The following is a 16,027-nucleotide window of genomic DNA, read 5'->3' as shown; positions in this document are numbered from 1 at the left end:
AATCATCATTGGGCATCAATTAAGATTATGTTATTAAAGGTGCAGTTAAAAAAAAGAAACTGCCTTCAGTTTAGTAAACACTGAAGAAGTGAGTATGACTCAGGTAAGTATAAAATCATTCTTCTAATAAAAAACTTGCTAGCAGAGTAATATGTACCTTTTTATAACTAAAAGAGAACTGTTTATAGATAGTGATAAAGAAAATGGAGCCCTCAAACTAGCCATTTAATACTCAAAATTAAACAGTTCTATTTCTCTATATATTTAGCGTGTTTCATAAATATGACTATAAAAAGTAATAGGATGTCAGGTTTCGGTCAAATATCAATGTGCTCTTTTTTATTCTTTCCATTGTAATTCGCAGTTCAGTTATTGAATGATTTTCTCACTTTTTTACTTTAGTGGGGGGGGTGGAGTTTTTAAAAGAGTAAGTTTGGTGTACAAATCTTGAATGTTTTAAGTGTGGGTTCTTCCACTAATTTTCTTAATTTTCATCTGTTTAAAAAACAAAAAAGATACCATTATCTCCCTAGGCCCAGAGAAAGTGTTATATACCTGAACTTTATAAACAATATAGTATTAACTGATTCAAACTCCTTTTAAAAAGATATCGAAAGCCATGTAGTTTATAGTTTACTAAAACGTTGAAGTCTAATCTTAAAATTAAAGAGACCTTCAGTATTATGTACAAATTAGTGAGCTATCAATTTTTCTTTAAGATTTTTTCTTGATATTTTCCAATTGTCGTATTCCCAAGTATTGTTAAAAGTACACCGTTTCGATTTGCTTAAAAGTGATAGTGTTTCATTCTCTGTGTAGCATTACATAATTTTCAGGTGAACTCTTCATTACTCTTTTTTGGTTATAACCTCACCACAGATTGCGCAGGATTCTCAATAGAGGAGAAAACTATAGTTTCCTTTCGTATGCCAGTTTATGGTGGCTAGGATGTCTTCCCGGTTCTTACACCAAAGTAGGGATTTGCGTTGATTCCAGAAAGGGCATTGTCGTTTCAGATTATCCCACTGCCTTTCCCAGGACAGTCCTTCCTTCTCCCTCCTGCGGCAGCCCCACCTCCTCCGCACCCGGCAAGCTCCCGCCCGGGCGCCTCCGGGGCCCCGCCCCCCCGCGTCTGCGCGCTCGCGAAGGGGCGGGGCGGCGGCGCGCTGACACCTGGCGGCTGCAGCGGGGGCGGGCCGAAGGCAAGCGTAGGCTGGGATTGGCTGGGGCGGCGGGGGGACGGCGGGAGGGGGAAGGAGGGTAGACGGTTGTAGGGCTCGTGTTGGTGCCAGAGCCTGGGCGGCCTGAGGGGCGCGGAAGCACGGGGGGGAGGAAGACGGCAGCAGCATGGCGGCCGGATACGAGCCGCCCAACCTTCTTCCCGGCTGTCGCGGCCGCTGTTGCCGGAGTCGCCGGGACCCTATAGTCTGCGTGTGTTAGTTGTAAGCCCGCTGCCTCCCGGTCAGTCCTCCGGTCTACCTTTCCTTTCACCGCCACTGCCTGCCCGAGGGTCGGCCGGCGGGTAACTCCCACTCCTACCCGGCCCCACCCACAAACCCGCGGGCCAGGACCATGGAGGACGTGAAGCTGGAGTTCCCCTCGCTCCCACAGTGCAAAGAAGACGCCGAGGTGAGTCTGTCAGTGACTAACACGCACAGGCCTCAGTGGCTCTTCGCCGAGGGGCGGACCCCAGGCCCCAGCCGTCGGAGCTTTCACCTACTGGTACCCCTGTTGCCTCCTGAGGGCGTCTCGGGACCCCGGGGCGGAGTCTCTCGCTCCGGGGCCGTCTGCCCCGACCATGGCTCCGGGAGTTCCTCTTCCCCTCCGAAAACGCCGGGGCCGGGTCTGGTCTACTTACTTCAGTCCTTTCTTCCCCAGATTCGGCGTCGAGGACTTACTTGAAGTAAGGTAACCCTTTTATTGCCAAAGCAATGCAAGGGTATGTTTTTAATCTCATTTTGAGGGGTAATCTTTGGTGTCATCGATTGACTTGTGGGACACATGAGCCCACGTGTGGAATTGATGTGGGGCCTGAACTTGGAAGTGTGCCTTCAACAAGTTTCCAGAAGCAGTTGGTTTGTTTTGATTTGATTTGATTTTTGGTGTTCTTGAGGCAAGCCGTGATCATCAGAGTAAAATGGCACGAAACTAGCTCATTTGAATCTGAAAACTTCAGTCAAAAAACTTGCCCTTTGGAGGGAAATTAATATGGGGATTCTTTATAACTTGGTCTCCTGATTTCTAACTCGGGGTTCTTTTTATCCCATCTTACATCTTCCCTCCCTAACGTTTGTATTGAGTTTTCCCCCATCTATTCCTAGTTTAAAATTCTTTATGGTATTGCTGCTGCTAAGTCACTTCAGTCGTGTCCGACTCTGCGCGACCCGACGGCAGCCCACCAGGCTCCCCCATCCCTGGGATTCTCCAGGCAAGAACACTGGAGTGGGTTGCCATTTCCTTCTCCAATGCATGAAAGTGAAAAGGGAAAGTGAAGTCGCTCAGTCGTGTCTGACCCTAAGCGACCCCATGGACTGCAGCTTTCCAGGCTCCTCCATCCATGGGATTGTCCAGGCAGGAGTACTGGAGTGGGGTGCCATTGCCTTCTCCGCTTTATGGTATTGGAGACTACTAAATTAGAAATTTTCTGAAGACAAAATGCGCTCTAGTAGTCTCAAGAAAGAAATGTTAAATTTCTACTTTTAAGAGATCATTCAGTTTATGGCAGGTATTCATTCTATTGAATGTCTTCTTTTGTGGTTGGTTCACTTTTTTTGATTTGGGGGATCATTGCTTGTGATAATAATCCTTGAGAATTTCATGTTTTAGGAGATTCAAATAGAAAAAAAAAAGTAGAATTTAGGTTAGGTTAAAAATGATTTTATACTTTTTTCTTTTATATGGAATAATGTGAATGAAGAGTATGCTTTTATATCCTTGAAATGATTCAGTAATTTCAACACTAGGCAACCTTAGAAATAATGTAGAGCTTTCCCACTTTTAAGATGAAGAAATAGTAGCTTACTAAGAATAAATGGTATTCCTAGTGCACCTTGGTCTTCTTGTTCTCAGTTCATTGTCCTTTTAAATACACCTCAATTCTTCCCTGTTCTCGTCTTAATAGTTCTAGTTTAAAATGTTTACAGACTTTGCATCTAATCTCTTATTGAATAATAATATATCTTATCCTTGCAAAGATTGTAAAATTCTTAGGAATACAGCTTACTTCTTTCCTGCTTGCTGCTTTTCTTGTGTTGGAGAGAAGTAATACTTAACCCTAGTACATAATGATATTCATATCATCCACTGAAAGCCAGTTCGTTCCTTATTCTGTAGCATTGGATGTTTGTTATCTCTCAGTTACAAGTGACAGAAACCAGAGGAGCTTAAGCAACAGAGAAAAGAAGTAACAAAATCCAGAAAGTTTGGAGTGCAAACTGGTCTCAGAGACTTGACTAGATGGTATTAAAAATGCAGCAGTACAGCCCCTGCCTTTCATTAATGCCTGTCTCTATTTTCTGTCAAGATCTGTTCTTTTTCTTGGGCTTCTCCACAGGTATCAAGTTTGACCATCAGTTGCTTGAGGGTCAGACCCTTAGAGCATTCACATTAAGGGGGGAAAGGCACTTTTCTCTAAGCTTTAGTGTTCAAAATCTAGTGGATTGGCTTATCCTTGGGATCAGTCAGGAGAGCCAGGAAGGGGTGAATATAGTGAGGGATCCAGTCTAGGTCACATACTTCTGGGCTGAGGGGACTGAAGTTTATCATTGGTAGTCCTCCCACCAAGATGATAGGAGCATTTCACAGAAGATGGAAGATGCTCTCTGGCCAGACAGAACTGTAAATAATCGTAAATAGGGCATCTAGTTAATTACGCATGGTAAAGTGACTAATTGGAGAAGGCAATGGCAACCCACTCCAGTACTCTTGCCTGGAGAATCCCATGGACGGAGGAACCTTGTAGGCTACAGTCCATGGTGTCGCTAAGAATCGGACACAACTGAGCGACTTCACTTTCACTTTTCACTTTTCATGCATTGGAGAAGGAAAAGTGACTAATAAAACAATGTTAATTTTTTAATTTCCAGTGAAATATGTAAAGTGGCAGATGTTCTTACACAATTATGGTGACCAGCCAGCATAATTTTTTCCACATAGGAAGCACTCCCAATCACATTCCAGTCTTGCTTAAGTAAAAAAGAAATTCAAGTACAGTAATTTCAGTGAAGACTATTAATGATTGATGTAATCAGGATATGATAACTTTATGATCCTGTCACCTCTATAAAAATTTTTACCTCCAAGTTTCTTGAAATACTGGATAGAGCACTCTTCCCAGAATGGTTGCTAGCAAAAATTTAGGTCAGCTTGCAAAAAGATTGTCATTCCTTTAAAATTGCTGTAATTTCATGTTGTTTTGAGGATGAAGTTCAAACCCTAATGTCATCAGCATGGTCCTGTGTGAACTGGCATCACCTGCCTCTCTTAATCATGTTATGAGCAACTCTTCCCCTTGCTCCATTCGGGCCCTATCTATAGTCACCTTCTCTCCGTTTCTGGAATGCTTCTATGTTTTTCCCCCTACCTTAGGAGCTTTAAGCTACAATTTTCCCCTGCCATGACTGCCAGCACATTTCCCTTGCCCTCTCCTGATTAACTATTTATTTTGGGGCTAGATCCCACATGAGGCATCATTTCTTCTGAGAAGCTTTCCCTGATTTTGCCAGTTCCTCGTGTCCACTCTCCCATCTCCAGAGGAGTTCGATCCCCAGGTTTCTAAGCTTCTGTAGCACTTGCTGGACTTCCCCAGTGGCTCAGCTGTAAAGAATCTGACTGCACTGTAGGGTACTCAGGTTTGATTACTGGATTGGGAGGATTTCCTGGAGGAAGAAATGGCAACCTGCTGCAGTATTCTTGCCTGTGAAATCCCATGGACAGAGGAGCCTGGTGGGCTAGAGGAGTCCATGAGGTCACAGAGTTGGGAACTACTGAGTGACTAAACAACAAGAGTAGGATCACTCAAGGAACTTTTAAAAAATAACCAAGGCTGGACTCCTTTTCTGAGTTAATTGGTTTAAGATGGAACTAGATAATTCCAGTGGCAGTTAGGTTTAGAAATAACTGATTTGGAAGCATCTTACTTAAATACTTCTTTGTTTTTCCATATCCTCCCAACCCTCTCATTTTTAAAGTAAAAATTGCTTTTGGTCCTTTGGTTTAAGCAGAGCTTGAGCTAGGCCAGAAGGAAAGAGCTTACTCTGAAGAGGATCTTTTTTGGGGGCAGGGAGCGGTGAGAGAAACTATAATACTACTTTTTCTGTTTTGTGAAGTGTCCCAGCTCAGGTATAGTATTCTAATTTTTTTTTTCCTTAACTGCCCCAACCTGTTGTTTAAACAGTCCTCTTGGTATTTGTAAACATTATGTTTCAACCAGCCTAAGTTGGTACATTTATTTGTTTATTGGTCTTTGAACATTTTTATAGCATTCTTTCTGTCCCCTAAGTGTGATTTTATAGGTCATGTAATTGCATTTGCTTGAGAAGTAAGAAGAGAGCCTGAAAGATGTTTTAATATGTGGTATCTTATAGCTCATATTGATTGAAGGATTTTCACTTGTGAATTCCCATCAGAAGCATGGTGTGTTTCACAATTAAGGATATTTTGGCTTAACTGGCTTGCTTTGGTTTGAGAAACATAGTTGGACTGCTTGGCTAATCAGCAGAGTTTGGGAAATTGATTCTACTAATTATAGGAGTAACTCAAAATACATCATATCAGTTATAATGAGAGTCTGCCTTATTAATACTACCATCTCTAAAGAGATGAATTTTTGAAACAATGTGGGCAGGCTGAGATTAAGATTGAGTGTGATATATATGCAAGACTTGGTTATTAGATACATGTTCAGACAGATACATGTCTGGTAGAGCAAGACTGTGAGCATAAATGACTTTCAAAGTCCTGATCTAAAGGCAGAGTTGGTAGACAAGGCAAGTTTAAGATTTGTTCTGTAGGTAGTAATCAGGCTAGATAAAGAAGGTAAACTTCTGAGATCAGGATCTGATGCTGGCACCAGGAAATGCTCCAAATGAAATTTTCTATGAGAAAAGACATTCTAGGTTTCAAAGGAACCATGCCTGTTACAGCAAGTCATATAACAGGTGAATAAGAGTAATTTTTATCTGTCCAGTGAATAGGAGTAATTTTTCATTCTCTTCTATACAGCTTGCTTCTTACTCCTTTATTATCTCTTCTATAAATACAGTATATGTGTTCTATCGAATACAACCTTATGAGAAGCTCAAAATTTATTTGAAGCCTCTTGTTTCACTTAAAAATTCGTATAAATTTTGAATTCTATTCATATGGTCATGTTTGTTTTAACATGAATGTTCTAAGTTAGTGGTCAGTGAAAATATTTTTTTCCTCGGGGGGGGGGGGTGGAATTTATGATAAAATTGACACCAGAAAGAAGCACATGTTTATCCTGTGGCTTTAAGTGCCATCAGGTATATTGCCTCATAGTCCCTAGAATATATGTACACCACTTCTCTATATATGGTCCTCTTTTTTTCTTCTTTTGTCACACATAATGTAGAAATTTCAGTTTTGGTAAATTCAAACGTACATATTTCTTTAATCACATCCTTTCTCACAACTCTGACAAGTTTTTTCAGGAATATAAGGCTGCTAGAGAATCTTTAAAAAAAAAAAAAAAAAGATCCATAGAGTCTAGTGCCATGAATCTCCTCAGTGCATATTCTGTATAGGTACTGTGCTCAATGGTTAAGGGTTCTGTGACTAAAATGACAAGAGTATTTGACTTGTTTAACATTTTTTCAATATAAGAAGGTTATAATATATTGGTAAGTTATAAAAGCAGATAAACATTCAGTTTGTACAGTTTGATTACATTTGCCCCTCTACTGGCTTGTAAATTACATACTTTATTCTATTAATCTCTATAAGCTAATCATATTATATAGTCTATATTTGTTAAAATATAACTATATGTTTGCTTATAGTTCCTTCTTACATTGAGAGACTGTATAGTGTAGTGATGAATAGAATGGACTCTATAGAGTCAGACTACTTGAACTTGAAGTCAGGTTATGTATGCTCTCAGTGCCTAAAGTAGAAATGTAAAATAGAGACAGCAGTACTTTTTCTTCAAAAAAACATACTTTAGATGTTCTTTTAATAAGAGTCTGCTGGTAGTAGACTCTCTTTTGTTTATATGGAATTGTCTTTTATTTCACTTTTGTTCTTGAAAGATGATTTTCTCAATATATATCCTAGACTAACAGTTACTTATTTCACCATTTTGAATGTATTACTCTTCTGGCGTTTCATTCTTGTAGTTGAGAAATCAGTCAGTTGAATTGTCTTTTCTTTATATGTAATCTGTCGTCTTGTCCGGATTCTCTCTCCTTTTGATAGAGATTATAAAATTTACATAGAGTATAATGCAGATATTATGTACAATCAGTGAGTTTTGTTAAATATATACACCAGTGTTTACTGCTTCTATCAAGATATAGACCATTTCTCCCAACATAGGAAGTTACCTCATATTTCCAAGCAACGCCTACCACACCCCACATTAGGCAGTGAATATTATGATTTCTATAACCATAGTGTAGTTTTGTCAGTTCTTGAACTTCATATAAATGGAATCATGCAAAAGAAACTGTTTTGTTAATGACTTTTTTCACTGATCATAGTATCTGTGAAGTTCATCTCTGTTGTGTTTATGAGTTGTTGATTCTTTTTTATTGCTGAGTACTGTTTCATTGTATGAGTATACTATGTATAGACGTTTGGGTTACTTGGGGTTATGATGAATAAAGCTACTTTGAATATTCTTGTACAAGTCTTTTTGGTGGACATATGTTTTCATTTCTCTTTAGCAAATCTTTGTTAAGAATTGCTCAATTAATAGAGTAGGTGTATTATTAGCATTTCATTTTATACTCGCATCAGCAGTGTTTGAGAGTCCCACTGGCTCCACATCAACACTGACTTATATAGTACTGTCACTTTTTAACATTAGTCATTAGTGGGTATGTAGTGGTTTTAATTTGAATTTCCTTAATGACTGACTAATGATGTTGAACATGTTTTCGTGTGATATTGACCTTTTAGTTATTTTCCATGAGATGTCTCTTCACTTATTTTCCCATTTTAAAAATTAGGTTTTCACTTTATTGTTGGTATTTTGTATTTTGGATACAAGTCTTTTGTTGAATATATGTACTACAAATATTTTCTTTCAGTCTGTGGCTTGATCTTTTGTATTCTTAGCAGTATATTTCAGTTGATTAGAATTTTTTAATTTTCATTAAATCAAATTTACTAAATTGTTTTTCCTTTGTGCTTAGTACCTTTTGTGTCCTCTTTAAGACATTGTTCCTTTCCCAAGGTTGCAGATATTCTTCTATGTTTTCTTCTAGAAATTATATTATTTTTGCATTTATGTTTACACACAAACACACATATACTTTTTTTTCATTCATTCAACAATTATTGAGTGCCCACTGGCTTCCCCAGGTGGCATTAGTGGTAAAGAACCTGCCTGCCAATGCAGGAAATGGAAGGTAGGTTTGATCCCTGGGTTGGGAAGATCCCTGAAAGAGGAAATGACAGCCCACTCCAGTGTTCTTGCCTGGAAAATTCCATGGGCAGAGAATCCTGGCAGGCTACAGTCCATCGGGGCTGTTGAGAGTTGAACACAACTGAGCTCCTATGCACACAGGAGTCAAACATTGTTTGGGTCAAGTCTCATAGACCCACACAAAGCTGCATCTCTTTGACTGATTCACTGTGTGCCGAGCACTGTCATCAAGTATTGGAAGTAGATTACAGCAGTGAAGACACATGAGACATTTGTGTGTGTCTGTCTGTGTGTATGCACATGTGTGCATGTGTGGTCAGGATCAAAATTTATTTTATTTCCCAGACATTTATTCAGTTATTTCCAGCATCACTTGTTGAAAGACTTCTTTCTCCATTGAATTACATTGGTGTCTTTTCAGGAAAATTAATTGGCTGCATATATGTAGGTCTTCTGGCCTCTATTCATATTTTCCATTCTTCTATTTGCTTTTAGTCTGGAAAAAAAAAATCTTCTTTCTGTGTTTGCTGTGCTGAGCAGTTTCCTCTTTTCCTGTTTACCTGTGCATTTCTTTCCCTTATGGGCTGCCTATTTCTAAGGTACCTTTAACTCGTTTTGGAAAATTCTTATTAATATTGTGTGTGATATTTCCCCTTTATTTTTTCACCCCTCCTTCTAGAACTTAGATTCTATGGATGTTAGACCTTTTACTTCTATCTTACCAGTCTGTTAACTGCTCATATTTTCCAACTCTGGATTTAGGTCATTTCATTAGTTTTGTTTTCTAATTCACAAATTCTCTCTTTAACAGTATCCTTTCTTCTGTTTAGCCTATCTGATGACTTTTCATTTCAATTGTACATTTTCAGTTCTACATATTCCTTTTGGGTCTTTAAAAAATTGATTTCTTAATATTTGATTATACTTAAGGGTACTTTTTTTTTTTTTGCATTCCAGTCCCCTATAATGAGAAGGACATCTATTTTGGGTGTTAGTTCTAAAAGGTCTTGTAGGTCTTTATAGAACCGATCAACTTCAGCTTCTTCAGCGTTACTGGTTGGGGCATAGGCTTGGATCACCGTGGTATTGAATGGTTTGCCTTGGAAACGAACTGAGATCATTCTATTGTTTTTGAGATTGCGTCCAAGTACTGCATTTCAGACTCTTTTGTTGACCATGATGGCTACTCCATTTCTTCTAAGGGATTCCTGCCCACAGTAGTAGATATAATGGTCATCTGAGTTAAATGCACCCATTCCAGTCCATTTTAGTTCGCTGATTCCTAGAATGTCAATGTTCACTCTTGCTATCTCCTGTTTAACCAATTTGCCTTGATTCATGGACCTAACATTCCAGGTTCCTATGCATTATTGCTCTTTACAGCATCTTCAAGGCTGTGTATTGTCACCCTGCTTATTTAACTTCTATGCAGAGTACATCATGAGAAACACTAGGGTGGAAGAAGCACAAGCTGGAATCAAGATTGTCGGGAGAAATATCAATAACCTCAGATATGCAGATGACACCACCCTTATGGCAGAAAGTGAAGAGGAACTCAAAAGCCTCTTGATGAAAGAGGAGAGTGAAAAAGTTGGCTTAAAGCTCAACATTCAGAAAACGAAGATCATGGCATCCGGTCCCACCAATTCATGGGAAGTAGATGGAAACAGTGTCAGACTTTATTTTTCTGGGCTCCAAAATCACTGCAGATGGTGATTGCAGCCAGGAAATTAAAAGATGCTTACTCCTTGGAAGGAAAGTTATGACCAACCTAGATAGCATATTGAAAAGCAGAGATTTTTTTTTTGCCAACAAAGGTCCGTCTAGTCAAGGCTGTGGTTTTTCCAGTGATCATGTATGGATGTTAGAGTTGGACTGTGAAGAAAGCTGAGCACCGAAGAATTGATGCCTTTGAAGTGTGGTGTTGGAGAAGACTCTTGAGAGTCCTTGGGCTGCAAGGAGATCCAGCCAGTCCATTCTAAAGGAGATCAGTCCTGGGTGTTCATTGGAAGGACTGATGCTAAAGCTGAAACTCCAGTACTTTGGCCACCTCATGTGAAGAGTTGACTCATTGGAAAAGACCCTGATGCTGGGAGGGATTGGGGGCAGGAGGAGAAGGGAACGACAGAGGATGAGATGGCTGGATGGCATCACTGACTCGATGGACATGAGTTTGAGTAAACTCCGGGAGGGAGTTGGTGATGGACAGGGAGGCCTGGTGTGCTGTGATTCATGGGGTTGCAAAGAGTCGGACACGACTGAGGACTGAACTGAACTGAACTGAAGGGTACTCTTATAGTGAATGTTTTATCATATCCACAAAGACAGCAATATTTTTTATTGTTGTAATTAATATCTGAAGTTTTTGTGGATGTGATTCAGTTGTATGGCTTCTGATACTGGCTTATTTCCTCCTTTTTTTTTTAATGAATTTTTAAATTGTGAGTTCTTAGAACTTAACTTTTGAATTATTTCTGATTTAGGTTTAGAGTATGTTCCTCCAGAGAGAAAATGCATTTACTTCTCCCAGGACACTCATTCAGGACCACTTGACATTAAATTTTCACTTGGTCTCACGAATCAGACTGGTTAACACCCCATCCCACTATTACCACCACCACCTACTCAGGCCCAAAGATAGGAAAGGCAGGGGTACTCATTTTTATGGGGATGAAGTAAGCTTCTACTCCCTCCAGTGTGTCTTCACTGAAGGTATTGCCCTTTGGGGACCCAGTGTTTTGGTCATGATCTCGCTTTCCACTTTGAGTAGGTCCTAGGCTTTCTCTCAAATGCAGTGCCATTTAAAGCAAGACCATGGTGAGAATGTGGAACAACTAAAACTCCCATCCATTGCTGGTGGGCGCATAAATTGCTTTTGGAAAACTTTTGACACTGTCTGGTAAAGCCAAATATAGGCCTACTCTGATTGTCATTTAATTGCCACATATATTCAAGAGAAATAAATGCATATGTCCATCAAAGGGCATATAAAAGAGTTTTCACAGCACCTTTATTCATAATTGCCAAAACCAGAAAGCTACTTAAATCTCCATGAACAGGAGAATGAGTCAGTTGTGACTGCACAGCAATAAAAAGGCATAAACTACTGACATACACAACAGCATAGATGAATCTCATAGACATTAGGTTGAGATAAACCAGACCTAAAATAGTACTGCTGTATGATTCTTTCCTGGTGGTTCATTAGTAAATAATTTTCCTGCCAGTGCAGGAGATGAGGGTTTGATCTCTCGGTTGGGAAGATCTGGAGAAGAGACTGGCAACCCACTCCAGTATTCTGGCCTTGGGAATCCCATGGACAGAGGAGCTGAGTGGGCTCTGGTCCATGGGGTCATAAAAGAGTTGAACACGACTTAGTGACTAAACAACAAATGATTCCACTTACATGAAGTTTTAGGACAGACAAAACTAAAATCTGTAGTGATAAAAGTCAGTCTGAAGACAGGAGATACTGACTGAGAAGAGGAAAGAGGGAACTTTCTGGGATGATGGAAATCTCCATCTAAGTTGTGATTTTGTGGGTAAGTATATTTGTAAAGAAAGGCAATGCCAAAGAATGCTCAAACTACCGCACAATTGCACTCATCTCACACGCTAGTAAAGTAATGCTCAAAATTCTCCAAGCCAGGCTTCAGCAATACGTGAACCGTGAACTTCCTGATGTTCAAGCTGGTTTTAGAAAAGGCAGAGGAACCAGAGATCAAATTGCCAACATCCGCTGGATCATGGAAAAAGCAAGAGAGTTCCAGAAAAACATCTATTTCTGCTTTATTGACTATGCCAAAGCCTTTGACTGTGTGGATCACAATAAACTGTGGAAAATTCTGAAAGAGATGGGAATACCAGACCACCTGGTCTGCCTCTTGAGAAATTTGTATGCAGGTCAGGAAGCAACAGTTAGAACTGGACATGGAACAACAGACTGGTTCCAAATAGGAAAAGGAGTTCATCAAGGCTGTATATTGTCACCCTGTTTATTTAACTTCTATGCAGAGTACATCATGAGGAACACTGGACTGGAAGAAACACAAGCTGGAATCAAGATTGCCGGGAGAAATATCAATAACCTCAGATATGCAGATGACACCACCCTTATGGCAGAAAGTGAAGAGGAACTCAAGAGCCTCTTGATGAAAGTGAAAGAGGAGAGTGAAAAAGTTGGCTTAAAGCTCAACATTCAGAAAAGAAGATCATGGCATCCGGTCCCACCACTTCATGGGAAATAGATGGGGAAACAGTGGAAACAGTGTCAAACTTTATTTTTCTGGGCTCCAAAATCACTGCAGATGGTGACTGCAGCCATGAAATTAAAAGACGCTTACTCCTTGGAAGGAAAGTTATGACCAACCTAGATAGCATATTCAAAAGCAGAGACGTTACTTTGCCAACAAAGGTTCGTCTAGTCAAGGCTATGGTTTTTCCTTTGGTCATGTATGGATGTGAGAGTTGGACTGTGAAGAAGGCTGAGCGCCGAAGAATTGATGCTTTTGAACTGTGGTGTTGGAGAAGACTCTTGAGAGTCCCTTGGACTGCAAGGAGATCCAGCCAGTCCATTCTGAAGGAGATCAGCCCTGGGATTTCTTTGGAGGGAATGATGCTGAAGCTGAAACTCCAGTACTTTGGCCACCTCATGCGAAGAGTTGACTCATTGGAAAAGACTCTGATGCTGGGAGGGATTGAGGGCAGGAGGAGAAGGGGACGACAGATGAGACGGCTGGATGGCATCACTGACTCGATGGACGTGAGTCTGGGTGAACTCCCGGAGTTGGTGATGGACAGGAAGGCCTGCCGTGGTGCGATTCATGGGGTCGCAAAGAGTCGGACATGACTGAGCGACTGATCTGATCTGATATTTGTAAAAATTATTTGAGCTCTACATTCAGATTTGGTCGTTTTAGCACTTCATTCTTACATCCATTTTAAAAGCCAACTCACGGGAAAAGACCCTGATGCTGGGAAAGATTGAAGGCAAAAGGAGAAGGGTGTGGCAGAGGATAAGATGGTTAGATAGCATCATCAACTCAGTGAACAGGATTTTGAGAAAATTGTGGGAGATAGTGAAAGTTGCTCAGTCATGTCCAACTCGTTGCCACCTCGTGGACTATACAGTTCATGGAATTCTCCAGAATACTGGCGATTTGCCTGCCATGTGGGAAATCTGGGTTCAATCCCTGGGTTGGGAAGATCCTCTGGAGAAGGGAAAGGCTACCCACTCCAGTATTCTGGCCTGGAGAATTCCATGGACTATACAGTCCATGGGGTTGCAAAGAGTCAGACTCCACTGAGTGACTTTCACTTTCACTTTCTGGGAGATAGTGGAGGACAGAGAAGCCTGGCCTGCTGCAGTCCATAGGGTCGCCAAGAGGTGGACATGAGTTAGGCACTGAACAACAGTGCTGCCCTCATAAAATGAATTTGAAAAGTGTTCCCAGTTTTTTTGTTTTTTGGAAAAGTTTGTAAAGGATTGATATTAATTTTTCTTTGAACGTTTGGTTGAATTTACCAGTGAAGTTGTCTGGTTCTGGACTTGTTTGTTGGGATGATTTTGATCAGTAATTCAGTCTCTTCGTTGTTTCTTCAAATCTTATTATTGAGTTTTAAGAGTTCTTTTTATGTTCTATATAGATACAGTTTATTTATCAAATACATTCCTTACAAGTATTTTCTCCAGTTCATGGCTCCAAGTTTCAATTTTTAACTATGAATGCTTCTTATAAAGAACAGATATTTGTATCATGATGGAAGTCCAGTTTATTTTTTCTTTTATGTATTGTGATTTTGGTGTCATATTTAAGAAGTATTCGCCTAACCCAGTCACAAAAATATTCTCATATGTTTTCTTCTAAAAATTGTTATTTTGGGTTCACATCTAAGCCTACAACATTTTTGTTAAGTGGAAGATATGAATAAAAATTTGTTTTTTATTTAAAAGAAAAAGAACAGAAACATAAGACTGAAAAGACTAGCAGATTTTCTCAGGATGCTGTGTTTCAGTGTTTACTGCCCTTACTGGGTTTGTGCTTTCTTATGTTTGTGAGTGTGTGTCTGTCTGGGGACTTTCCTCACTTCTTAGTTCATCTGTGCATTTAAAGATACTTTTGAATCAAAGTTAACATGCCTCAGATTGGCTATCATTGGCTATGATACTGCCACTGTGCAAAGCTAAAGATACTTTGGAAGATGTATTTTAACAGTCATTTTGTAGATGGTTTCTCAGGGTTTATAGACCAGTTCTACATTGTTGAGACCAGTTTTCAAGATTTGAAACAAAAAATGTATTTTGTTTCTCTTTATTAAAAAAAAAAAAGGAATGGTGATGGTCATTGTAGGAGTATATATTCTCTTTCCATTACAGAAGTATAACATTTCTACCTTCTGTGTTAAAAATACTTTTCTGACTTGGGGAATCTGGGTGGAGGGTAAAGGGAATTCTTTGTACTATTTTTTTAACTTTTCTGTAATTCTAAAATTTTCTAAAGAAATTTAAAAAACCTTTTTGCAGTTTTAACTTTAGAAACCTAATTACTATTTTTAATTCTGAGTTTTAAACAACTAAGCTAGAAACTTTTAGAATGTAGTCCATTTACAAATGAAGACTACCTGTAGTGTATTTGATTTCTCATTTCAATTCACTGTAATTGCTTTTATCTTCTTCTAACTTTTAAAATATTTTCTGTCTTTGCCATTTTGCTTTGGCATTTTTCATGGAGAAGGAAATGGCAACCTACTCTTGCCTGCAAAATCCGATGGACGATGGATGGAGGAACGTGGTAGGCTACAGTCCATGGGGTTGCAGAGTCTCACACGACTGAGCAACTTCCCTTTCTAGCTATTTTATTTTGGTCTGCATTCCAAGAATGAACTCTGTACTGACGTAAAGTGTATCTTTAAAGGGACTTGAACTAGACAGAATCAAGCCCAAGTAAGATATGGGAAAGGCTATTTGATAAGCATCTAGCAGTTTAGATCAGGCATGGCAGATAAATACCTATCACATTCTGTTCTTTTTTCATCCGTTGCAGATGTTGCTCAATGATCACAGCACTCTTTTCTTCCTTGAATTTTTCTCCACAAAAGGTTTAATTAATAGCTGTCTGAAAGTGAAAGTTGCTCAGTCGTGTCCAACTCTGCAACCCCATGGAGTATACAGTCCATGGAATTCTCCAGGCCAGAATACTGGAGTGGATAGCTTTTCCCTTCTCCAGGGGATCTTCCCTACCCAGGCATCGACCCAGGTCTCCTGCATTGCAGGCAGATTGTTTACCAGCTAAGCCACAAGGGAAACCATGAATACTGGAGTGGGTAGCGTATCCCTTCTCCAGCGGATCTTCCCAACCCAGAAATTGAACCAGGGTCTTCTGCTTTGCAGGCAGATTCTTTATCAACTGAGCTATC

General features: G+C 39.8%; 1 protein-coding gene across 8 annotated transcripts in view; it reads left to right on the top strand.

Moving 5' to 3' along the window:
- The first annotated feature begins 1,287 nt into the window (after positions 1–1,287).
- Positions 1,288–16,027, top strand: part of STYX (serine/threonine/tyrosine interacting protein) — a 107,084-nt gene continuing 92,344 nt past the window's right edge. For 5 of the 8 annotated variants that reach the window (XR_003036698.2, XM_059890655.1, XM_024997832.2 and 2 more), the window contains exon 1: positions 1,288–1,629. Coding sequence is in view for 5 of the 8 variants with exons in the window: in XM_059890655.1 (XP_059746638.1) it covers positions 1,573–1,629 (57 nt within the window). In the remaining 3 variants the exon portion in view is untranslated. Of the gene's footprint in view, positions 1,630–1,878; positions 1,940–16,027 lie in introns of all 8 variants that reach the window. The other 3 variants (XM_059890657.1, XM_059890656.1, NM_001193128.1) reach the window with 3 other exon arrangements.

The sequence above is a fragment of the Bos taurus genome, chromosome 10 (genome assembly GCF_002263795.3).
Source record: "Bos taurus isolate L1 Dominette 01449 registration number 42190680 breed Hereford chromosome 10, ARS-UCD2.0, whole genome shotgun sequence".
NCBI lineage: Eukaryota > Metazoa > Chordata > Mammalia > Artiodactyla > Bovidae > Bos > Bos taurus.
Note: the sequence above shows the minus strand (reverse complement) of the source record. Positions and strands in the feature narration are given on the sequence as shown.